General features: G+C 46.5%; 1 protein-coding gene across 1 annotated transcript in view; it reads left to right on the forward strand.

Annotated features, from left to right (window-relative positions):
• The window catches only part of tefu (Serine/threonine-protein kinase tefu), a 148,935-nt gene that overhangs the window by 98,379 nt on the left and 25,582 nt on the right, over positions 1 to 24,974 (forward strand). Inside the window, exons 38-47 of the mRNA XM_084576302.1 lie at positions 3,199 to 3,298; positions 6,950 to 7,069; positions 7,736 to 8,054; positions 9,874 to 10,010; positions 11,768 to 11,867; positions 12,639 to 12,757; positions 13,880 to 14,084; positions 16,042 to 16,206; positions 17,116 to 17,241; positions 23,750 to 23,973. Of these exons, the coding sequence (XP_084432428.1) occupies positions 3,199 to 3,298; positions 6,950 to 7,069; positions 7,736 to 8,054; positions 9,874 to 10,010; positions 11,768 to 11,867; positions 12,639 to 12,757; positions 13,880 to 14,084; positions 16,042 to 16,206; positions 17,116 to 17,241; positions 23,750 to 23,973 (1,615 nt within the window). The remainder of the gene's footprint in view (positions 1 to 3,198; positions 3,299 to 6,949; positions 7,070 to 7,735; positions 8,055 to 9,873; positions 10,011 to 11,767; positions 11,868 to 12,638; positions 12,758 to 13,879; positions 14,085 to 16,041; positions 16,207 to 17,115; positions 17,242 to 23,749; positions 23,974 to 24,974) is intronic.

Genomic DNA, 24,974 nt, shown 5'->3' on the forward strand with positions numbered 1-24,974 from the left:
GCGGTGCCAAGCAGCGTCTTGATAAGCAAGTTGATGACGTTATCGCGCATGTGCCCTAAGCAGGCTGTGAAGCCTACAAAGTGAAGGTATGCTCATCATCATAATCAAACATTCATCAACCTTTGAAGGTGTCTTGATGGAGATTACAGCAGGGTGAGCATAAACTTAGCGGTAAAATGAGGTTGATCTTCCGTCAAAAATATTAAAATCGGACTAGAACTATTGGCATAAAATGGTCCTTTATTTACACAAGTAGATACCCTCTAAAATAAACCTGAAGGAATTAGAAAATTTGTTCATGGCTCTTCTTAACAGGAGTGCCCTTAAAAAGAGATATGCAAGCCTGGTAGGTGTGTGCAAAAACCTCTTGCAGGACAACTGTTTAAGGCCCACTATCCACCCTCCAGATGAAAATATTTTCTTCCCCGGTTACTGTAAGACTTCGCCCCCAGAACGCAAGGCTGCAAAGTGTTTTTGAAAAGAGTAACTAATAATGCTGTTACAGCCACCACAACCACCCGATTCTGTCGTGTTTCTCTCCTCCCGTTCCCTCGCAAAGGTTTTTCACTCTCCTGCCCGGTCGTCTAGCCTCCACAAGACAAATTCCCCTTCCTCCTCCGCGTTTGGCGGGAGGTGGGGCGCGGCACTCTGCGTGCGCGAAAAAAAAAAGAAAAACGGGCGAGGAAGCACGCGCTGCTGAATTCAGTCCGGCCGTGGCGAGGGAAAAGCGCGCAGCGAGTGGTAGACACCCAATCTTCATCCTCGGACAGTGAGACAGACCAATGGATGTCGTTTTCGGCTACGACATCATCCTTGCAGCTTGTAGAGAAAGGAGGAAGCTGGTTTCCCGATGGGGAGGATGAGAGAGCTTTAATTTGTATTTTTGCTGCTTTGCAGCGCGCATATCGCTGTAGCATTTTGCACAGACTATCTGCGGTACCTGATCGAAACACTGGGCTCCTTTGCTTAAAAGGTCCTTCCCTGAACATTAGCCCTTTAATAATGTGGCCTTTCAGAAAAGGTAAGTGAAAATTGAGCATTTATTGCACAATGCATGAAGTGACCTGGAGATTGAGTGCACCTCAAAGGGTGGTGCAGTGGTTACGGCGCTGACTACTGTGCCCAAGGATGCGGGATCGAATCCCGGCTTCGACGGTCGCTTTTAAAAAGCAAGGCGCCCATGTGCTGTGCGATGTCAGTGCACGTTAAAGAATCCCACGTGGTCGAAATTTCCAGGGCCCTCCACTACGGCATCTTTCATAGCCTTAGTCGCTTTGGGACGTTAAACCCCACAAACCAAGCCAGGCCAAACCAAAGATTGAGAGCATCAAACAAGGTCACATTATCATACCGCCACCTTTTTATCAACCCATGCACGCACACAAGCACCGCGTGTGCCGCGCATAGGATACCAAGATCTCATCCAGCGCAGCCACGATGTCTCCCTGCCCTTTTTGATCCAGCGAGGAAGCTTCCCCACGAAGAAAGTGGGCTCTCACAAAACAGTTTTGAGCGTAAACATTTAGAAGCCTTATTGTGGTGGTGCACTTTTGTATATATATATATATTTTTATTTTGTTGACAGCGCTGCAAAGATGCTGAGTGACTGCCATTGCACGAGGTCGCCGTGGTTTGCGGTTGCTGCAGGAATTAGTAGTCCTACCCTAAGGGCATGCAAGATAGTGCGCATCGAGTCCTGTGGGAAGCCAACCAAATGATCTCGCATGGTTCATCTTAATTCTCATGGTTTACCTGTACGCGGTATGACATTGGTGCATGTTGAAAGCCTAGATGGTTAGAATTAAAGGTCCACTGAAATGGGTCACCAAGAAGGGTAAACAACGCCATAACAGTGATAGATATTGAACCACCCATCATTCTTCCGCAAAACTTCTCGATCTAGTTTCCACAACACCAGAGATATCGGCTATTAAAAATGACCCTTCCAATTTCATCACTGTCCCTAGTCGTCCCTAAGCCTGATTGTTTCGCTTTGAAGCCGCGGCGGTCGGCGCTTTGGTACTGATTAACGCTGTCGTAAATTGTCTACTTATGAAACTGCCTTATTGTGAATCCTATCCTGCCATATTAAAATAATCATAGGATTAACTTTGGCGACGCATTAATCGCAGAGCTAGTACGAGCAGATCGGATCAGCCGAAATGCACCAGCGGCAGCTGGCTTGAGCAGAAACTAGCTTGTATCACGGCTATCGCTCTTACCAACAATTTGCTGCTGGTCAGCGATCCTCACGAGGCTTCATACTTGATATTCAGCTCAGTATTCCAGGCGGCAACAAAATTTAGCACACTTTATTTCGGACATCAGCGCTAACGATCCGCCGTGTCGTTCGCGTACGGTATGCGGGAGGAGGGGCCACAGCGACAGTGTTTACGGCGGCCGAGGAGGTGCTGCCATCGTGCGGTGCTTGACCGTGCTGTTGACGCCTCGTCGGACGACACTCCAGTACTCCTGAAACCACGTTATATAAATAAGATATTTGTAAATGCAGCTTCGTTTTGCCGATCACTGCGTCTCTTCAGTTGTTGTACTTGATGGGCAATGGCCACCTAACCGATAAGGGCGGCGAGCTGTGTAATAACAGCCCGCACAGAGTTCGAGCAGTGCACGAGGAGACGACTTTCGCAGCTACTGGAAGTGTGTCCGTGACGTCATGGCTGCAGTGGCCGCAGCGAATGGCAGCTTCTAGCAAGCCTTGCCTGTCAACTCACTCGTGACGTCATGGTTTAAGGAAATAGTTCCTTGCGACACCGCCAAGCGACAACCTCTCTGTCCGTGAATTTCAAAAAGTGCTGTTTTTAAAAATTAATAATAAATCGCTGGCTTTGTTCCAAGGAGTTATACTTTGGGTTAATGTTCAAAAGGAGTTGTTCTACACACTGAACAAGTTTATCAGTGGCTTCTTGGTGACCGTTTTTGTGAACCTTTAATCCAAATCCCTCCACTATGGCATCTCTCATAGCCTATGTCGCTTTGGGACGTTAAAACCCCGTGTAATTTTTCACTGATTTACTTGGAACAAGTCTTTCAATAGCGCGATGAAATTATTTGTTTGTTTCTTTTGTATTTTATTATTTTTTAAATGTTTATCTCAACAAACACCACGAGCATGTCGTGCCTTCTAACGTGCCTTCTAACTGGGCACTTGGTGCACGCATACTTTTTTCGCTTTCCCAGTAAGCACCGACTCGATGAGCGGCCTGGTGTACTGTTCTCGTGCATCTGTGGCCGTGGTGATGTCCGCTGTGGAACGCATGGTGGTGCGCCGGAAAGCAAGGTTGGTTACATACTCTTTATGGCACACGTTTGGAATTGGTCATTTGACGCCAAGTAATCGAACATTTTTTCAAACATCACAGATTTCATACAAAAAAAGTTTCGCATGTTACGCACATTACATTTACCGGCATACTTCTCTTTTTTTTTCTTAATATTTTTGCATCCTCACACCACTGTTATCATGCGATATAACTGGTGAGCATTGCAGTCAATAAAATTTTTGCAGAAGTGTCTTTAATTTTTATTTTATTTATTTAATTTAATGGAGTTACTTTAATGGTCGTAATGAAAGACCAAAAGAATCACAAAAATCGTCATAAAACAGTTTGCTTCCAATTCACTCGTAACACGAAAAAGATAGCACACACAAAAAAAAATTTCTTTTCCTGAAAAAGTTCAAAAGCAGAAAAGCAGTTTTTTAATATGCAGTAACTGTCCATGAAAAAGAGAAGAGGAAAAAATTATTTCCGGTCAGAAATAATCCACATGCTCACGAGGAAATGTGCGAAACTGCAGACCTCAAGCAAGAATGCCCGTTTTGAGCAGCAAAAAAAAAAAAAGTACCCTTGGTGACTGAAGAAAAATTTATACTAAATACCTTTAAGAACATGAGTCCACATGTGTAACAAATAAGGAAAGTTTCAAAGGGGCATATTTTTTAAATGGGAGAAATTATAAATTATTTTTGAAATTTTAGTTCTTTAAGCACTTCCTACAGGCACATGTCGGTTTTGTGCAACAAAAAAATTACAGGAATGCGCTAAGGTCTGCTTAACACTTTCTTGCCCACAGGAAAAGTGGTTTTTGGGTGGTGTCATTAATATTTCTTTTCTTTAACAAAACTTGTTTGGTACAGGAGTGCCTAATATCAAATTGTAGAGGAGGAATTCCTCTTCTTAATGGTATTGGCGACAATCGCTATATTTATTAAGTGATCAAAAAAAGAAACTATCAGAAAAAAATTGTAGTTAAAGAAACGCACAAAAGCATAAAGTTTCTTGACACAAATAAAACATTTTAAAAATTTCAACGTATGCGCCTTTTTTTAAAACGAACCAATTCAACATTGTAGCTTCTAAGTACAGTATTTGCCGAGCACTCTGCAGATAACAGTTGTGACCTTCAGAACACTGATCTCTTCCAATCAGCCCGCAGCAAAAGCGGAACTTTTCGGTGCTGAAAGTGAAACTTATCGGGGCATGGCTGTTGACGTTCCAATTCGTTTTGACGCAATTTCACTGTTGGTGCTAAAGTCCTAAGAGCTGAATTTGTCTTCAACGTCATCACTGCTGCTGTTTACATCCAAAAACGAGCTCTCCGATGTGTCAACTTTCGCGGGAACGCGCTGTTTTCACGCAGCAAGAGCGCGAGACGTGGACGCCATGATGTGAACAAGGAGCGGCGATCACCTGACTCTGGAGACCATCTGGGCAGGCGCGGCATGGCGGAAAAAATAAAATCGAAAGCAAAAATGAAAGCAGGGTTACTCTATTTCCCACTGGATGACGCCACTTGTTGAGGAGCGCTTCGAAAGTGGGAAAATTTGAATCATGAAACCATCGATAGCGGGCTATCAATGTCAATAGGCCTAGGCAGGAAAGTGTTAAGACTGGAAATAGTCAAAGCACTTCGCAGAATTGTTTTCACTAACTGCATCTTCATTGTCATCCTTACTATCACATCATCATAGTCACTATACTACATAGCCTCCTTATCAACTAAAAGCATCGTCATTGTCATCGCTACTACAGTCGAAGTCGGATAAGTTGAATTTTGGGTATATCTAACTCACGGAATATCCCCTTGAATATCCCATGTAAAAGCATAGGAAAGCTGCGTCGTATGCCGAACTCCAATTTCGCCACTCATTCGATATATTCAACTCCGCACCATGCACCACGCACATCCCCAAAGACGATCGCATCACCCTCGGCCATTTGCCGCATGACATTTTCAAGCCACGCACGGAAGGGATGAGACAAAACAGTTCTGCGACGGCTGGTCTAGAGCAGCGCCGCGCCCTTTCTCCAAAAGCGCGCGCATCTGTGGTGATCGTTTGCTGCGCGCCAGCATGTGATGCTTGCAAGCCATGTGCGTGAAAGAACAACAGGAAACCGGTTTGTCAACGTCTGGTACGGAGCAGATGCAGCCAATGCAGTCGTAGCGTTAGAGAGGGGGAAAACGCGATAGAGCGAAGTGCAAGGGTGTGCCCATTCTGCTGAGCTTTCTGTCTCCCCTTCCTCTCTCTTTCCCGTTCTTCGTTCGCAGCAGCACACACCACACATGCACCAACAAGCCAGCTCAGCTGTGGCAGACAGAACGTCAGAAGCTTTCTCCAGTGTGTGTTGTGAACCTTCTGTGCGTGGTATGTGACATGATGTGCAATGCGCATCTTGTATTGGCACGCTGAACGTGCGGCACAGCGTAAGCTATGTCGTCTGCAGACGTTAAGAAGCAGCAGACTTTGTTTTTTTTTTATTTATTTATTTTTTCTTTTATTTATTTATTTATTTATTTATTTATTTTTTTTTTTTTTTTTTTTATAGTTAATCATTCTTGTCTTCACGCTAAACATGCGGCATAGCGTAAGCTGTGGCGACTGCAGAAGTTAAAAAGCGGCAGATTGTGTTTTATTTTTTGTAAGTTGTCTATTCTTGTCATCATACTGACCGTGTGGCGTAGCGTAAGCTATGGCAGCCGCAAATGTTAAGAAACAGCATGTTCTTCTTTTTTTGTTTTTTGCGCGAGAGTTATCCATCTCTGCATCTGTGTCAGCTTTCGAAAGCACGCAGTCAGCTGCTAGCGAACAAATGACATTTGCAGCTATCACGCTTTCCAATGATTTTGTGGCAGTGGACTTCGTCCGCTCCAAATGCAGCGTGATAAATCGAACCAGGCTTGTGCACTCAAGCTATCACGGGCACTCTGCCGAGTTCGCTCCCGGCCACCACAGGAGGTAGCATTAAAAATATAGTCAAAAGATAAACACGTCGTGACGTTATCGCTGAGCAGCATCTAGGCGCGCTGCCAGTAAATGAGCTGTGGATGCGATGGCCAAAACGGAGGGAACGCTTTTTTCTTTTCAAATTTTTTTGGGAAAAAGTGGAGGGTGGGTTCATTATGAGAGTGGGTGTTGATTTGTTGATTACGCGGCAAATACGGTACCATTTTTTATGCTCGCAAGTGGCGTCTCAAGCTGATTTTTGTATATCGAATTACCGATATATCAAACTATTTCACAATCCCCTTTGAGTTTGATATATCCGGGTTCGACTGTATCTTCATTATCATTGTCACTGACTGCATGTTACCATCCTCATGCTAGACAAGGATTATTACGATTGGTTTCTTATGAGGCAGCCTGTAATGTTTAAAAAATGAAGGCAATAAAGACAAAAGGCTTGCGTGGGCTTGCGCACTCGGCTGGAGATCAGAGGGATAATGGTTCGATTGCTGATGGATGCAGAGTTTTTTATGTAAGCCCCATTTGGTGCGAACATTTCCCCAGCCCATGAACCTAGAAGGGCTTACGCCTTAAAACTACCCTTTCTAACCCTATCAAGTGTGAGACAAATATTTTTGAAAACCTCTTGTCCTGCTTAATATGGCAGCAACGAAAGCTGTGCTCAAGCTATGCCATTTTTCGCAGTGCTACTACACTCTGGGGTGGATTGAGGCTCAAGGTAGACCTGCTCAAAGCGGCCCAAGCGGCTGAATTTTGCGGCAACCACGCCATGGCCGTTCAGTGCGTGGAACTGTGGTGGGACTGGTGAGTCAGTGTGCTACTTAGGCACCTTTTTTTTTTTTTTTTTTTTTTTTTTTTTCACTGAGAGTTCTGCCTGTGACATCCCACCCACACTCGCTTGTGATCACGTAACCACAGGTAGCCCTTCCCCATGGTCAGGTGACTACCCCATGCTCACAGCCCATGCCTGGTAACCTTTTACTTCACTGGGTGGGACATTTAGACCTAAGACATCAATAGACACATTGAAACTCCTTTCGTGCCATCTGTATGTTGATAAATAGGTAAAAGAAAAGGCTTTGATAGATGCCTTGGACGCTTTAGCCGTTAAATTAAGGAAGAGCTTAAGGAAGCTGTGTAACAAGCAGCAGTTTCAGAGCATTGGTGTTGACACTTGCTGCTTACTGTCACTAAGTTCCCCGACTTAAGCAGCAAGGTTAAGCTCAAGTTTCTGCCCCCAGACCATACCTTAAACCACCCTCAAAAACACCTCTCAACTGCTTATCCAACCAACGCCTCTCTAAACCTGCATAAGGACCGAGCTGCAGCTGTGATTTACAGCACGCTTGGGGTGATCGTCTCATTCAATTCTTTTCTTTCTTTCTTTCTTTTTTTTTTTTTTCAAGCATTCAGCTGCGGGTACATGTGGAATCGTTGTTTACCCTCCCTGCCCTGACATGTGCCACCCAGGAACCGGCAGCAGGCCCTGTCTTCTAGCGAGGAAGAGGAAGAGCATCACAGCAACTCTGCACCGCTGCTACAGTGGAAGGTCGCCAGTGGTGGTAGCCGGCAACAGGAGGCGGTCACGGTCCAGTCAGTGCTGCTGGGTGCCCTGTCAGGCCTGGGGGATCCAGATGCCCTGGCAGGCTGCCGGTGCCTGGCGCTGGGTGAAGGGACGGGGCGCACCCTGTGGCGACACTTTGCGGAGCAGCGGGGCGGTGCCTTCTGGCCCACCCTCCTGGCACGGGCCGACCTGGAGGCCACGGGGCGCAACGCCCGCCTGGCACACGTGAGTGGCACTCCTTCATTAACTAAGGAGCGTTTAAATGTTTTATGAAAAGTTCTCTTCGAAAATAAAGTTTTTGCTGCGTGAATCTTTAATATACTGTGTGAATTGTGAAAAATAAAGATTTTCAATCAAGTTCTGTTCTGCACCACAAGCTTCACTAAGCCATTACCTGCTATCCTGCTCATTCGCCCGGGAGACTCCTGACATATTACTGAACTTTCCGACTGTAGGACCACTGCCATATATCGACTGATAAGGTGTGTCTGGCTACTGAGTTTTTGGAAAACCGGCACCGCGCAATCTGTAGCCGCATTGTAATCACTAGTATCACCATCAGCAGCTGCACTAGCACCATTTGCATTGTCAGCTATGCAGTCGATCAAAGCCATATCAAGCCGAAGTCGCTGCGGCTCATTGCATTTCATGTTTGATGTTGCAGTTGCTTGTGTAGGTATTTTAGGTTAGCTAGGCTGTCTGTGTGCTGTGCACAGTGTGAATTTAGAAATTTCGTGTGCAGTCATTGCACCATCAAAGCTGAGTAAGAGATATTTTGCAGATGTTTATGCAATCTTGTATAAGCCTGAATTTCTGTGCTTCACGGCAACGAGGAAAGGGGAAAATTTTGCATTCGGCCTGGACACGACATTAGCATGTCTGTTTGTGGCAAAGGTAATTTGAAACTGAAACTAGAATTCCACTAATCAGTTTGCAGCAGTAGCCTCCAACATCTGGTGCTAGTGAAGGGCCACCAATCCAGAATATACTTCTTGTTCAAAACTCTTCTGGTGGATTTTTGAAGCTAGCAATAACTTCTGTTGAAAGGTGCCGTGGAAAAAGACTCATTGGACACTGCCTGGAAGTTTGGTTGAACTGCCCCCCTGCCTGTTGGCGCAAATAAAATATCTCCCGATTTTTTTGTCCCACCAGGTTGACGGGTATGCTAATCAAAAAGAGTGCCTTGTAGTGGTATGACAGTTGAAGGAACACGGCTGACATAGAACAGCGCACGGCTTTGTTGCTTATGTTACTGAGGGTCTCCATTTGCATTGGGACTGTCATCATGCTCTCCACATGCATAGGAATAAGAAAAGGGCACTTTCCAGAGCCAGTCTGCACAAACACATCTCGTACAACACTGCCTGCACGGCATAATTTCGGGTTTGTGCCTTCGATCACTCACACTCCTGTCGCAGCAGCATTGGAACTGCATCAGCAATGGAAACGAAATTAGCACCTGCCTGAAGCATGCAGAGTGTCATTGTGGGTGGAGAGCGTCATAAGCTGCTAAGCAAAGTGACAGTCAAGCACCGATCCAGTGTCATCGACATTGTGCACATACTGCATATAGGTTATCAAAATAGAAATTGCAGCGCGCTGTAGATCGTGATTACGAGATGAATTTGGGTTTTACCGTGCAAGAAAGTTGCAATATAATGAGCAAGGTTTTTTATTACGTGGGTTTCTCTAAGAGCTAGAGTGGATCCGGCGAACAAAACAAGATTAGCTAGTGAAAAACAGCGGAGTTCGGCAGGCACAGTAGCAGCTCATGGACTGGGCTGTTGATGGTATGAGGCTGCCTGCAATTCTCAGCTGCTCCGAGTTAGGAAGTAACAGAGGACATTTGGGACAAATCATCTGAAATCACGATAGCAACCTTCGTTGTGAATATGGCCTTGCATGATGTGATTTTTTCATAGCACTCCAGTTGTGTAGCGTATAGCACAGAGAGATAAAGCTGCCTGCTGCTGACAGCAAAAAAGAAAAAGTGCGTGACCGAAGAAGAAAGAGAGTGTTTTGTGGTCTTAACCCTCCCCAACAGGCCTTGAAGCAGTGCGGCCTGTACCACACCCTGTCCACTTACCTGGATGGGTGCGAGACGCCCGACCTCACTGAGTTGCAGGCCGAGTGTGCCTGGCGCCTGGCTGACTGGGACTGCCGCCTTCCCACTCAGCATAGGTGGGTGGCAACATGCACTCGCTTCCTCTTTTGCAGCCACCACCGAGCTGTAGCTCGGTCACACTGTGGGCTCCTGCCAGTTCTCTTTGCAGTGGCTGCTGTTAATTCCTTTCTTCCCAAGACTGTGTCATCTTGGCATCAACTATAAACAGAGGGAGCATTGAAACTAGGGGTGTGCGAATGTTAGAAATTTCAAATACGAATCGAATATTTTTGTTACTCAATTGGCATTCGTATTCAAAACACCGATATTTGATATGTCTAAATATTCGAGAATTACTGAGCACACCTAAAATTTTCGAATTAACCGCAGGTTCCCCGCACTGCACGCTTCACTGCAGTGCCTTACTGCATGGTTTGGCAGTGTCCCAAAGTTCCTCTCACAAAACGGCCCTTGTTGCGTATTTAGCCAGCTTGATGAGCTTTGTTTGTGTGTCCGGGTTCGGGGCTGAGCAGTAGAGCCTCCCAGTGATCAGTCGCATATGAAGTGGCTCTCGGGTAGGGACTGTGGGCATTTCCAGATCATATGATTTAGATCGGCTTCGGCATCACAATTTTTGCGTTTGTTTGAATAGAGTTCTTTCGAATAATAGGCAATATAATTGGAGATTTTGGAAAGGTATTAGTTTGAAGTTTATGCCATGCTTTGGCCTGGCATTAGGAGAGCGTTTTGCCTGCATGGGGGAATCTGAGTCTGGCAAACCTGTAATGCTGCAGGATTTCTCTTTAAGAAAACAACCTGTCCTTGCCGGAGTGTAAATATTGAGTGGGCTGCACGACCCAGCTCGGCGAGGCAGTTATCAAGGTAGGTTATGAGCCGCCTCATTACCAGCAAGGGAGGCATGAGCACGCGTCCAGATTAAGCGACTCATCCGCTGCATTAGTAGCCACTCCTGCTTGGGGGCACTTTAATGAAACGGGGGGAAAAAAACCTCGTTCCCATTCAAGGTACAGGTGTTCATCAGGTAAAATTATGTGATGCAAATGGTTTTTGGCAGAGCGCAGGATGTCACGTCTCTTCCTCTCTTAACTCTTTTGCGCATCTTTATTTCTTTTTTGTTAATATAAACCAATTCACCGGAACGGACGAAAGTACTTATTGAGCAGCATGAAACTGGCAGCGCGCTATTAAAGGAGATGTGAATTCTCAACAACAGAAGGAGGGGGGGGGGGGGGGGGTTTGGTTCATTTTGCGAGTGGGTTTTTACGCAGTTAATACAGTACTCTTGGTGGGTTTTTATTTGTTGGCTACAAGTAAAGGCAGATGAGGGTGACTTACCTTTTCAAATAATTTCGTTTCTGCAGGGTCAGGTTCTAACTTATTCTTCGTTATTACAGTCTTGCTTCCGCGAAAACGAAATTTTTGTGAAAGTAAAAATTTTGTATCATTTCTTGCTATATTTCATTATTGCAGAGTCAAGTTATATGAACGGCACTTTTTAGTGGTGTGAAGTAAGTTTCATGCCTCCACCCTCCAGCTCATTTCATGCATGCAGAAATAAATGTTTTCCCGCACTTATTTTTACACTGCACGTGCAGTGTGTTTCTTCTTTTCGTGCCAGAAATGTTCAGATGCACCTGGGATGCTTACAGCCTTTTGTGTAGTCCCTTCAGTTTGGTCATAGAGGAAGCTTACTGCATTCAGTGTGTTGCGTTGTAATTGAACTGTCTGCATCTTTGATGCAAGTGTGGTATCATTGCAACACCAAAATGTTGCTTAGTATGTTGCTTAGTTTGTGTATGACGCTCCTTTGCAGTGGAGACACTGGATTCCAGCATGGCATCTTCATAACTCTGTCTTCGATGGCATGCCACGAAGCAGAGGGACTTTCCTTGGGGATGAACATTTGCAGGCAAGTTGGTTTTGAAAACAGTGAGGCTTTTATTCTGGCGGCATTACGCATTAATCAGTGTCAAGTTTTCTGTGGGTGGAAAGAGTAAGTCAGCCTTGGTCGACCGGCGAAACATGCACAGTTTACGGCGGAAGCAATGCTGAGTCGATTTCGGAAATTGAAGAAACATTCGCTTCAACATGCATGTGCAAAGAAAAAGGCGATACCCAGTGTCCTCTGCCAGTATCTCTGAAATCGCTAAAAACAGCCAAAAAAAATCCTGCAACCTCCGAAAGTGACGACATCGCCAACTGGAATGTCCGACGAGATCCGACTTTCATCGGCTGATCGAGCTACAGCGCCCCACCTAAGTTGCTCCAAGCGACAAGCCGGAATACGCTTAACCGACTTTTGTTGACCTGTGAAATTCGGAATCATCATCCTGGAACAAGAAAACCTGCTTCAGAGTGACCGTTGGAAATCGCCATAATTCTATCCTTTGGTGCTTTTGGAAGTCATTATTTCTGCATTTTTAATTCTAGATTTTGTGTGTCGGTGCTAGTACGAAATTTGTGTTTTACCAAATTAGTGGGAGAAGGAAGGACGGGGAGGTTAACCGGGAGAAGATGTACGCTTCACTGGCTTTACTGCCCTCCACTGGGAATGAGGGACTGGGTGTTTGTAGAGAGTTGAGTTAGACATGGAGCATGAAGTGAGCAAATAAGGGCTTTGTGTAAGGCAGTCATAATTTGTTGTGAAAAAAAGTCATGAAAGGGGACTCTGCCGTTGCAGGGAGCTGCTGAGTTGCCAGCTGTCTGCCATGCCCCAGCTGGGCTCCTCACAGCAGCTCAACCAGCTGCTGGCCAGGGCCCAGATGTGCACCGTCCTGGAAGAAGGAGTCACCCTCCTCACCTGGTGGGTGTAACACTCACCCTCTACGTTCAGCTCTTTTGTGATGCTCAGCATCTGTAGCGAGCGAACAAAGAGAGCGGTGCCTCAGTTTAGACAAATGTCGTTGCCAGAAGCAACAATGGCTACTTGCACTGTTTGAGGAAACAGGCTTAGACAGCGCACGCTATGCGAGAAAACTGGTTTGGGCAGTACAGGAAATGTTCGCAAGAGAGAATCAGTTATCTCTTAGTTCGACACTGTGCACATGAAGAAGGAGCTGCTGAGGTTTCTGTTTTTAGCCCTGACGCATGAAGAGTAATGCAGAAGAGTGGCACAGAATGTGACAGTTATTTTATATTGCCCTCTGCTAATGGGCGAGAAGGCAACGAGGACAAAGTGCGTGTGTGTTGACATAGCCACCTTGTCGGAGCACAAAGTCTTGTGAGCTATCTCGCTTCTTCAGAGCACAGTGTTTGTTGCAACATTTAGCGAATATAATTGCAAGGCTGGCCCCATTTGTAGCCGACGGCTACCTCAACCTTTTCCGAGTGAAGAGAAGTGCATTCGAAGCAGGAAACAGTGAGGCACAGAGTAATGCCAAGAATTCACTGGGATAGGGTTGCCGTGCTGGTTTTGTTGGAAATCACTGTGAGAGACCTCCAACGTGCTGCAGGCTCGTTAACATTTTCCAGTGATTTTAAAACCATACTAGCTGTATGGATGTCTGTCCTCTGGCATTGTGCATTAGTGCTAAGTTGCCGCTGGCGCTGAACTGTTCACGCAGGCAGCTGGCATCTGCACAGATGATAAAGACACATCATATGGCTTCTAGATGTCACTGTCCCAACCAATGTGCTTAAGAGAAATTCACAACATGAAGTGTGTATCAGTAAAAGAGCAGTTTACTTATAAGCACAAGCTATCCAGCTTTCTGATAACGTTCATGTTTGAAGAAAGATTCTGGTGTGGGGATCGAACCAGGATCCATCATTGCCTATCCGGGACAGCTGCTAAGCCTACTAGGGATCATGCTACCATGTGTTCTGTCGGTGTTGTCATCGAAAGGCGGTGACATCAGTTGAAGAGCACGGAAGTTTCATTTAGTAGACTGTTTCATATCCCTCACACATGGACTTCGCTGTGCAGCATCGAGGAGGAGGAGACGAGAAGTGTGCTGACGAGGTGGGAGCAGCGGGTGGCCCAGCCAGGCTCGCGTTTCGACTTCTCCGAGCCGGTGTCATGGCTCCAGGGTGTGGTGGCGGCCCAGCTGCGTGGTGCTCGGATGCAGTCGGCGCGCACCACAATGCTCGCCCACTACGCGGTGCAAGCACGGCTCAACCAGCGCCCCTGGGTGAGCAGCAGCGCCACCTCTCTCTAGCGCTCACTGTCTCCTTTCAGCGTGAAATGCATCGACAGCGAATTCACAAAATGCGCAGGTCTGAAACTTTGAATGCTAATGGCATTGTGTGACGCTTTGGCAGTTTGCCTGAAATTATATCCGGGCTTCCAGATGAGGTACAAGCTGTTTCGTGGGGTGTACCGGACTGACATGACATAAGCGCGCCTTTGCACTACAGTGAAATCTCGTTACTACGAACACCACATTAACGAATTTTTATAAAATCTCCAGCAGATTTCCTATGTTTTCAATGTAAAAGTATTTCAGAATTATGAATTTTAAAATAACGTACATATTTTATTTTTCCTTCTATAATCTAGGAACATCAGTATAACGAATTCGTCTAAAATTAACACAGCGCCGCAGTTCGCAACTCTCGCGTGAACAACAAAAAAAAAAGTGCCATGGCTCGTGAGCTGTACCTATCATCATCAGCATATCTGGTACCAGCTCCTAGCGCCCCCACAAAGCTGCGATTTATTACGCAGTAGCGAGCAGGCCTAGCCGCCTGCCTTTTTTCCTGTGTTGGGTGCCGTTCGTGCCATTCTCGCATGCGGGACGTTAATTTTTTTTTTTTCTCAGATTACCTTATTGACAAGTTTGTGCGAAACCTGACAGTGATTGTAGCCAGCGATGTGCCGAGAAGATAAGAACGAAGCTTTCACTGAAAGAAATCGACGCAGGAAAAAAAGCGAATCAGCCTCTGCAGATAGCTAGAGCATTGCTCCATCGACCGCTGCGATCATTTTGAAAGACTGAGACAAGATTTTCAAGCTTCAGGGAGCACTGAAGATGAGGTTATAGGTTATGAGGTTGCACTGGACAAAGCCCATACTTTCACCGCTCGATGCAGTCATGCTCTTGATGAGGTGTTGCACAAAGTTGAAAGTGTATGTGCTGTTGTGGCGTAATATAGTGCGTGATCGTGTTTGCTGCACGCGGGAGAAGAAAATAACCGATACATTTTTAAATAAATCAGCTTTGAAGTTAGTGCAACATTTTCATTTGAGGTGTTGCTTGTCCACATGTGTCCCTACTTCCAAGGTGCATCATTTTCATACCTAGGTTTGGCCACTGGCTTATAATCGCAGATTTTTCATTACGATATTTCAAAATAACGAATGATTTCGTGCTATCCCACGGAATTCGTTATATCGTGATTTAACTGTAGACAAATTTTTTTGTAACTATACTTTTCACTTTTTTTGTTCTCTGCGAGTAGTGTGAGAATGGGAATTCATTAAACCCTACTGTTACTGCCCACTCTACAACAAAAATATTTACCAGTGCTTTAGAAGAAGTAGTGTGATGACAGTTTAATGTTCTCTTGCCTAAACGTCTGTAAAGATCAATGCAATAAAAAGCTGCGCTAATAAGACACAGACGAAGGAAAGGCAGGACGTGTCTTATTAGCGCAGCTTTTTATTGCATTAAACTATGAACCAACTAGCCCAACAAATTTTACTTTAGTCTGTAAAGAACTGCTGCAAAAATCAGTGCAGTAATGCACTGTACTGCAACTGCCAGCATTTCGTGTATTTTCGGTTCTTGTGTGTCGTGTAGCTTGTGTTGTACCTGTTTTGTGATTAACATGTTCCCACCTTTGTAATAATTCCCACTGGGCTTGACAGTACTCTGAAATAAATAAATATAGCATGCGTTTCTAAGGTGCTATTCAGGTTTGGGCAGGAGTTGAGCAGTTGCATACTTTTATGGGACCCTTGATTGTGCGGTTCAAAAATTCAGCATTTAGGTTGGTTGGCCAAATGCCACACCTCTGGAAACTAATGCATTTGAAGACCTGCAGTCAACAGCAGTTACCAGCCTTGCTGTGGACTGCTGCTGACAAGATGTGGCCGCTCAGATCACGGCTGTTCTTCTGTCACGTGACAGGTGTTGTCTTGTGCAGCTGGCCCGGGTGGCGCTCAAGGAGCTGGAGCGGTGCGCCCCCAGCCAGGCCGGCCGCTGGCTTTTGGAAGAGGCGCGCATTCAGCTGGCACAGGGCGAGTGCACCGAGGCCCAGCATACTCTTTGGACCCTGCTGAGGCAGCTCAGGCAGCAGTACAGTCAGCTGGTATGGCGGTGGTAGCCTTGCTGATTCAATACTTGGGGTGGGCATTACCAACTCGTATTGTTGCAAACATCCACACTAGAGAAAGGGTAAGGTAAGAGAGACACATGGCTACCCAGCTGGACATCATCAGAGTGTTTGGAGCTTAGGAGAATTCAAAATCCAGAAAATGGCACTAAAGCTGCACGAACATGCCTGTATGGCTTTAGGGACAGCTCGTCTCGCTTGGGATCCAAGGATCCAGGTGGTACGATTCCATCTCACTCTTTGTAAGTTTTCTTTGCGGCACAGTTCGTTTACTTTTCAGTTCTATTGCTCCATGGGTGGCATCAGAGTTTTTCGACTAATCCAGACTTTCCCCTTGCGCCACAGCTGGCCGGAACCAGAGCTGCCGTGTTCTCTGCTGAACGGAGGTCATGACGCTTTTGCGCTGAAAAGGCAGTCATGAAGGATAATTGCACCAGTGTTGTTTTCTAGTAGTAGTACAAGGTTATTAGCTCATTTAGAGCCACCACTTCCACGCTCACTTCATACGCAGTGCAGTTCTAAGTCTTCTATTTGCTGTTATCCTCTCCCTCCAGGTCCATTTTATTTGTTTTTATTTACCAAATATATACCCACGTGTAGCATGCTAGGATTCCTTTTTCTTTTTTTTTTGCTTCCATTTCCATCAAAACGAACTTCTGACAAGGCAAACTAATTATCTTGCACTCTTCAAGTTCATCCTGAAGGGATTCGTTGTAACAGAATGTTGGTAAAATGGTTAAGAAATATCCAGTTGGAGCCTAGTACTTATTAACGACAAACGGACCGCATGCTTGGCCTATTTTACTCTGCTTGATCTCTGTGGCGCGAACCTACCGTTTTGGAAACGAGCTTATGCTTCCTGTGTGTGCCCGGTGTCTTGTGCAGGGGTTGAGTGCCGACTCGGAAGACATCACGAGGGCCTATGCTGAGGTGCTGCAGCTGTGTGGTGCGTGCCTTGCCGAGTCCGGCCTCGAGAGTTCCGACATAATAGCTAAAGAATACTTTGGCAAGGTGAGGAAAGGAGCGGGCTCCTGTTACCACCCGCGGAACTGGAACATCTCGCACCGTTCAAACGCAATGCAATATGTAGCAAAGAGTCATGCGGTACTCACTGCCGAGCTCTGTTAGAGCCAGTTGCAGCCCAAAAAATATAGAATACTTTTTTGTCAAGCTGCATGCTATTCCTGTGCTTAGCTGTCTGAAAGGCCTCCTCGTATAGGCCATTCACCTCTTTATAGGAAGCCCACCTAAACCTTATTGGCTTGAAATGTACCGTAAAAAACCCACATATAATACGGACCCGCATATAATACGAGGTGTCATTTCGGAATAGCAAATACGGAAAAAATGATTTTATCTGTGTATAATGCGAGCAGGAAAGATCAGCAGATGTATATTCGCATAATGGACCCACTTTTTTCTTTTTGTCGAGAAACATCTACGTCAGTTTGAGGGGAGCGTTCAATGCACGGGAACAAGTAGTCTTTTTCTTTTTTTCTTTCCCAATCAGTTGTCAAAGAAAGCACGCGGTCAGCCGGGATCATCAAGCAGGACACGCCAGCTCGCTTCAAAAAATTGGTTTGCTGCTACGCACGTTCCAATGATCTATTTTGTGGCAGTGGACGTGCCCGCCCACCCCAATCGCTGCCTGATAAAGGAAACGCACTGAGCAACCGAGCAACTGGACTAGCCGTGCAAGCCACCGCCAGCACTCCCGCAAAGGCCCTGGCACTCTGCCAAGTCCTCCCCCACCTCGCCACTAGAGTTAACGCTAAGAGACATACCCTGATATAGCTGCGGGACATCCAGCACGCTGCCAAGAAATACACTGGACAGCGACAGCGCGAAAAGGAGAGACGCACTAACGGCTGGCTTTTTTTTTTTCTGTTTTCAGTGACAAAAGTGGGAGTAGGGTTCGTTATGAGAGTGGGCTAATTATGTGAGTAAATACAGTATTTGCGCTACATTTCACGCTTGTCACGGGAATCATACGCGCCTTCGCGTCCAACATTATTCCTCACCAGGCGATAGTGCCACGAATGGGCCTTCATAGGCCACTGCTGTATCACTTTCCTTCTCGTGCTGACACATGTGATCAGAGAATTCCATGCACCGTTATGAGAAGAGCACCTCACAATCGTCCCGCTAACAGTCATCCGGCTGTTCTGAAACCAGTAGGTCGCTTTCAGCTCAGACGCCGGATGGCAGTGCACCAGCAGCCGGTCACCAAGCACCGCGCTCGTGCCTGTCGTGTCTGGCACCGCGTGTGCCCTAGAAGTGTTTTTAGATTCGGAGTTTTGGCGATCGCCATCGTCCAGTACGTGTATCGTCTGCCGAGAGTCCCTTGCTAGAGACAGCTTTCTGTATAAAATCTTTTTCACAATATCCCGCATTTCTCATAAGCGCAGCCGACGTGCTTCTTGGGAGTACTGGTCAAACGTCCGCGATTTGGCTATAGGGCACGGCAGCATGGCTGGAGAGGCCCGTGAGAAACCCGTGTGAGGTGTGAGAGTGTCGGAGCTAAGACGAGGAATAACCAGCTCCGACAGCATTCGGGTTTGAACTGTTTTTTTTTTTTTTTTTTTAGTGCGTAGCACTACTAGCCGCTATGACGGATTTCGCCGATGTCTGTCCGAAGCCGCTCACTCTCTCTTTTCATGAACTTGAAGTGGAGAAAGAGAAATTGGCAGCGCGCGCGTCGCGTGGCTCGGCATTGAAGAGGCGGAGAGGCCGCGCAGCAGCAGCAGAATCCACTCTCTCTCTCTCTATTGTGCTGTGAAGGGGGTGGAGCGGTCGCACAGATCCAACCAGTGATAGAGTGGGGCGTGTCACAGTTGCGGACATCGAGGCCTTCACCGGGCAATGTTATACATGCGTATGTTACTCTGGACTGAGCAGTCGTGTGTCGTTCGCGCATCCTCAACTTCGGCATCTCTCCTCTCGCATTAGTCACTCCTTAGCCTTCACGGACAGCAGACGTGCACATGCGGTGTTCCCTAGACCTCGGATCCGAGCCACTCGCCGCATTGTGAAACAGCTTTTGCTTACCTCCTCGCCTTAACTGGTGTTCACCATCATGCACATTTCCCTGCTCTTGGATTACCTTTCTTCGTCCTGGAGACATTCTTTCACTGCTCGGAAAAGTGTTGATGCAGAAATTCTGGAGCATCTGTTTCGCTCATTCTCTACATTCTCCTCAAATCTCTTTCTCTCCCCCTTTGATCCAACCCCAGACCTTTCAGGCTCAGAGCAGTGCATTCTAAAGAGCGATGCTATACATTGTGCCTATTTACGCTCATTTGTAATAAGGACCATTGAACATGGTGTAAGGAAAGGTGAGGACGCAGCTGCGCCACGGATTTGCTTCGCGTCGCAATGGATGAAGCCGCACCTTCTGGCACTGCGGCGCAGGCTTGCCGTGCTTGACGTGCTGAAGTATAACGGTTATGGAAACAGCGGGAACGCGACTCTACTGATTCTGATATTGCAGCTAACGGCGCAAGAACCTAGAAGCACAAAGAAGGAGGAAACGTGCCGAGTGGGCTTATGCAAAAGAAAGCATAAGAAATTGTAAAATGCATGAAAATATAGCAGGGATAAGCAGTGCTACGCACCTACTTCGCATTTGATTAACTATGCGAATCGGCTGTAGTTTTTATGCGCTGCTCATGCTAAGGCGCCTAGAGCCAATCTCTTCTTCTTTGTCCAGCGCCATGCCAAGGCTTGCGATAAGAGTGGGCTCAAGGGGCGCTACAGGGCTCCCCCCCCGTAGAGTGAAAGCCACGGGATCTGCTCATGTACCGCATGAGTTTGGTGGCAGAGTTGGCAGAGTCGAAGTGAGAGAGAGTGGAGGGGTCACGGTTGGAGGAGTGGCAATATGGGCAGGTTTCAGTCTGTCAGCAGACACAACATCTTCGTGACTGTTGATGTCTAGGGTGAATGTCTTCGTCGCACGCTGTAGCACGCGGAACGGTCCGTCGTAGGCTTGTGTTAGGGGAGGATGGAGGTGATCATGGCGAACGAAAACATTGCTGCAGGAATCCAGATCCTGGCTCACAAACGGATTGAGGGTGACAATTAGCAGGGATGACCAGAGTGATGTGTCGAAATGTGTTCCAGAGGTCCCGGAAGTAGGGTGAAGCATCATGGATGAGCGAAGGGGAACGAAGGAGAGCAAAAATCCCCAGGAAGTCGCTGGGGAATGCCATAGATCAGCTCAGCAGAAGAGCAGCCAAGGTCAGCCTTCAGTGCTGAACAGATTCCCAGAAGGACGAAGGGAAGATGGTCGGACCAGCATTCCCTTAGTTGATACAGTCGAACTCAGATATATCGAATTTCGGTTATATTGAACTCACGGAATATCCCCTTGAAAATCCCATGTAAAAGTATAGGAAAGCCACATCATACATCAAACTCAATTTCACCGGTCGTTTGATATATCGAACTCCGCACCACGCACTGGAAAGTGTGCCTTTCCCAAAGACGATCGCATCACCCTCGGCCATTTGCCATGTGACATTTTCAAGCCACGCGCAGAAGGAATGAAGGCCCCAATATAGTCCGACATTTTCGACGCGACTGGATAAGTTGGCGACGTCAGCCACGGCACGTCGGCTACGACAGGCGCGTCAAAAAACTGCCGCTTCTACAGTCTGGCGCAGCTGGCGTGCCCGGTGCCGCGGCGCGCATGCGCACAAGACGCCTTCGAGGGCTGGTACGTTTTTGGGGTGCATTTTCGAGCAGACGACAGGGCACCTACAGGGACCTGGCTGCAGCCTCATCATCATCATCATCATCATCATCATCAGCCTGATTATACCCACTGCAGGGCGAAGGCCTCTCCCATATTTCTCCATCTAACCCGGTTCTGTGCTAGCTGCATCCACTTGACCCCTGCGAACTTCTTAATCTCATCCGCCCACCTAACTTTCTGCCGCCCCCTGCTACGCTTTCCTTCCCTTGGAATCCAGTTTGTTACCCTCAGCGACCATCGGTTATCCTCTCTTCGCCCTACATGTCCTGCCCATGTCCATTTCTTCTTCTTAATTTCCACTAGAATGTCGGTAACTTGAGTTATTTCTCTGACCCACTCTGCACGCTTTCTATCTCTTAATGTTACCCTTTGTAATCGTACATATACTTAAATTTTGATTAGTTTTCAGTAAAACACGCACGTACACAATCATCGTTCCGTCTGTAGCCTTCATCGACGCGGGCTCAGGCCGTTGCCGGGCTGCAGCCTATCGAGGCACTAATTACTGTTGTGATCAAGGCAATGACGCGATGTGTTTACTGCAAATGTTCAAATGGCACAAAGCATTTACAGCCAGCCGTGAAGACGTCCAGCCCGGCAACGGCCTGAGCCCGCGTCGATGAAGGCTACAGACGGAACGATGATTGTGTACGTGCGTGTTTTACTGAAAACTAATCAAAATTTAAGTATATGTACGATTACAAAGGAGTTAGAGATTACACAGTAATGAGGATTACTTTCTCGGCTGGCCGCAGTTCCTGTAGAATTCCATGAATTTCGCGAATTCTCTGGTTGTTGAGCCGCTGACGTTCTGTGAGGCAAAATCGAGTACGGCCTTCGATTCCGGCCTGTACCGGTCACAACTCTATGCGAAGCCACTTCCGCAGTTTTTGGTATTCTTCCACTGAATGTACTGCGGATAAATGAAACAACATCATCGTTACACCTCCTAGACCAATGCATTAAAATGAGTATGGCACGCGCACCGCACCGAAGAACTCACAGCTGTGCCCGGCCGCACAACTGACAGTTTGCATCTCAGGCATTTTTCTTTCCTCTGAACGTCTCTGTAGTCAATCCGCTTGGTATCATAGACGCAGGGCCGCCCTCGAATGCCTTCTAGCAGCATTTCCGCAACAGTGTCTGAAATGCGCGCGGTCGCTGTCTACATGCAAGCTGCCATCTTCACTGCGTGTGAGGAATGCTGGGATGCGTGGCCGACGCGGCTGACGCGGTCAGCGAGAAATAGGAGAGATTCTATTTGCGCGTCGCTTAAGGAACTCGTGTGCAGCAGAGGCCTTGGCGATGAACATATTACCGCGCTGGAAAAATTAGAAACGGCAGTGATGCGATCAGCTTTGAAGAAGCAGACATGCATCACGGACGTTTTTCAAAAATAAAGTTAACTTTCGTCTCGCTTGCTCTTTTTGCCCGTATTATAGGTGGTCCACTTACTACGAATTTCGTATACAACGAACAAATACCGCGTGATGATCAAGTTCATTATAAGTGGGCTGGACTGTATGCCAAGCGTCCTGGGGTGGGTCGCTAGCTGTAGGGGTGGAATATTCAACGGAATTCTTGTAGAAGGGCGGGGTTGTGTGGTCGATGCCTAGTCACCAAATATGTCGGAGCTAAGATGAGGAATAACCAGCTCCGTTAGCGTTCGGGTTCGAACTGTTTTTTTTTTATTGCACTGCTCACACTGAGGCGCCTAGTGCCAACCTCTTCTTCTTTGTCCAGCGTCATGCCGGGGCTTATGTTAAGCGGCGCGAGGGGCGCTGCATAAGATAGTGCGAGGTGTGCTTGGCCTGCTTCCGGCCGTGTGCGCCTCGCGGGCACTGTGGTTGCGATGATTGCGGAGTCAGCGTGGTGAAACTGAAACCATCGAAACAGCCAGCCGACACCATCGCTAGATAGCGCCTCCACTCGCTGGAAGCCTGATGCTGATAGCGCTGATTAAAAACGAGACCTGAATAGTGAATTTAGGCTGAAATTTTTTCAGATCCACGGATAATACGAGGCTGAAATCTAACAGGATAAAATCGGGGGAAAAATCTCGTATTATATGCGGGTTTTGTATAGCATTTCTCACCATCATCGTCAGTATTGGTCTTGTTAAACTGAACTGATGTTGAAGGAGCCATTAAGAACACCTGTGAGGGTGTACACTAAGACCGTGTTAAAATTGTTGAAGAAGTCTGGCCAGCTTTTGACTTACATGGTTAGCACAACTTGGCAGGTGTATAATCACGTTTGTAAAAGTTCTTATACAAGGAGCAAAATGTTAGAGCTGTGTGGATAGCCAATTTATGCAAAGCAAATTCTAATAATAAAAAACAAATGCAAATCAGAATAAATATTTTTTTTTATTGCTGCCAAGTTAAATTAAAACTTAAATTTTCTGTGAAACGTGGCCAGAGAAAAAAAAAGCGAGTTTATTGGAGCCGCTCAAATACGAAATTTTCCAGTGCAAACCACATTTCAAGTTACTATACCTGTAATACTTACCAGGCAATAAATAAATAAGCAAGAACTGTGATGTAGTATGGCAGTAAATTTTATTTTTTAGTCTTTGGTTAATTGTACTTGCACGTTTAAAGGCCAAAGGAAAGATATGCGAGGCTCCTCCTGCACCTTACGTAAGCCTTAGGGGTTTGCTGATAGCCTGAGTTGGGATGGAAAACACCTAATCGTGCCAGAGAGATCTACCCAGTGGCCTGAGACAACCACGCCATCCCGTCCTCTGACGATGCTAATGTGCAGGCGGTGGAACTTCTGTCTGGCCACCACGCATCAGGAGGAGGAGGGGCATCCCTTTGGGCAGCCCACCTGCGGTTGGCCCGCTTTGCCGACGCTCAACTGCAGAGCATCGAGCAACACCTGCACTCCCCCGAGTTCCGTGCTCAGCAGGAACTCCTCCAGCAGTGCAGCCACCTTCTGCAGGGGTCCGCTTCTTCCGCGCAGGGCAGAGGCACCACTGCCTCCCGGTGAGCAGCCAACCCCTGCAAGATGAATACCTTTTTCACACACAAACAGTTTCGGTCGTCATTGAACTGATGAGTGTTCTTTAGAATACAGTGCAGTCCACTTATAACGATACTAGATATATCGATGTATCGCTTATAACGATCAAATTTTTGATATTTATTATTTTTTTCATTGCCCCTTGTAACCATAAACCAGATATAACGATCGATTATCGGTGGTACATCGGCTACAGCAATAGCTTTATCGCCGCCCGATAGGTGTTTACCACGAAAATTTGACTGAATAATCAATAAAATATAAAATATTAAGAAGACAATGACGCAAAAGCTCAACATATGCGGCGAAAACGGAAGGAAATGAGCACTATCATCATCACAACCGTGCAAAGGGTGCTGCTGCGGCTGTATCATCATCGCCATCACCGATTCTGCGTCCGTGGAAGATGGCGGCGACTAGATGAAACGGCAAATTCGTCGGGATTTTTGGCAGGGTTTCAAGGTTGGAAGCCTAGTGAAAAAATACGGACACTCGCACTTCACGATTTTAACTATCATCATGGCGGAAGATGTCCTTCAATTCATCCAGCCAGTAATCTATTTCGTGCACGCAAAATGACTGCCACCAGCGTACACGTTATTGGAAATAATGCTCACAGAAATTGTCAAGCTTCAGCTGCTGCTCAAGCGAGCGCGAATTTCCAACTTCTTTAAGTATGCTTAAGTTATTTTATGGCTATTGATGTATACTGTAATAAAGTGTTTAATGCTCTTTACGATGATTAGCGTTGTTCAACCTGATTTACTCATCGCTAGTAGCAGGCAAGCCTACATGCATGAGAAAATATGTGGGTGTGGTTTTTTATTTTTTTTTTATTTTTTGCTTGTTCAGATATAACGATAATTGGTTATAACGATCGGATTTACAGGTTTTCTCAACAGTATTGTTATAAGTGGACTGCACTGTAGTGCTCAAGACAATAATTTACATGAGTCACTATGCA

Source organism: Amblyomma maculatum, chromosome 8 (genome assembly GCF_055883805.1).
Source record: "Amblyomma maculatum isolate TAMU_Amacu chromosome 8, ASM5588380v1, whole genome shotgun sequence".
Classification (NCBI taxonomy): Eukaryota; Metazoa; Arthropoda; class Arachnida; order Ixodida; family Ixodidae; genus Amblyomma; species Amblyomma maculatum.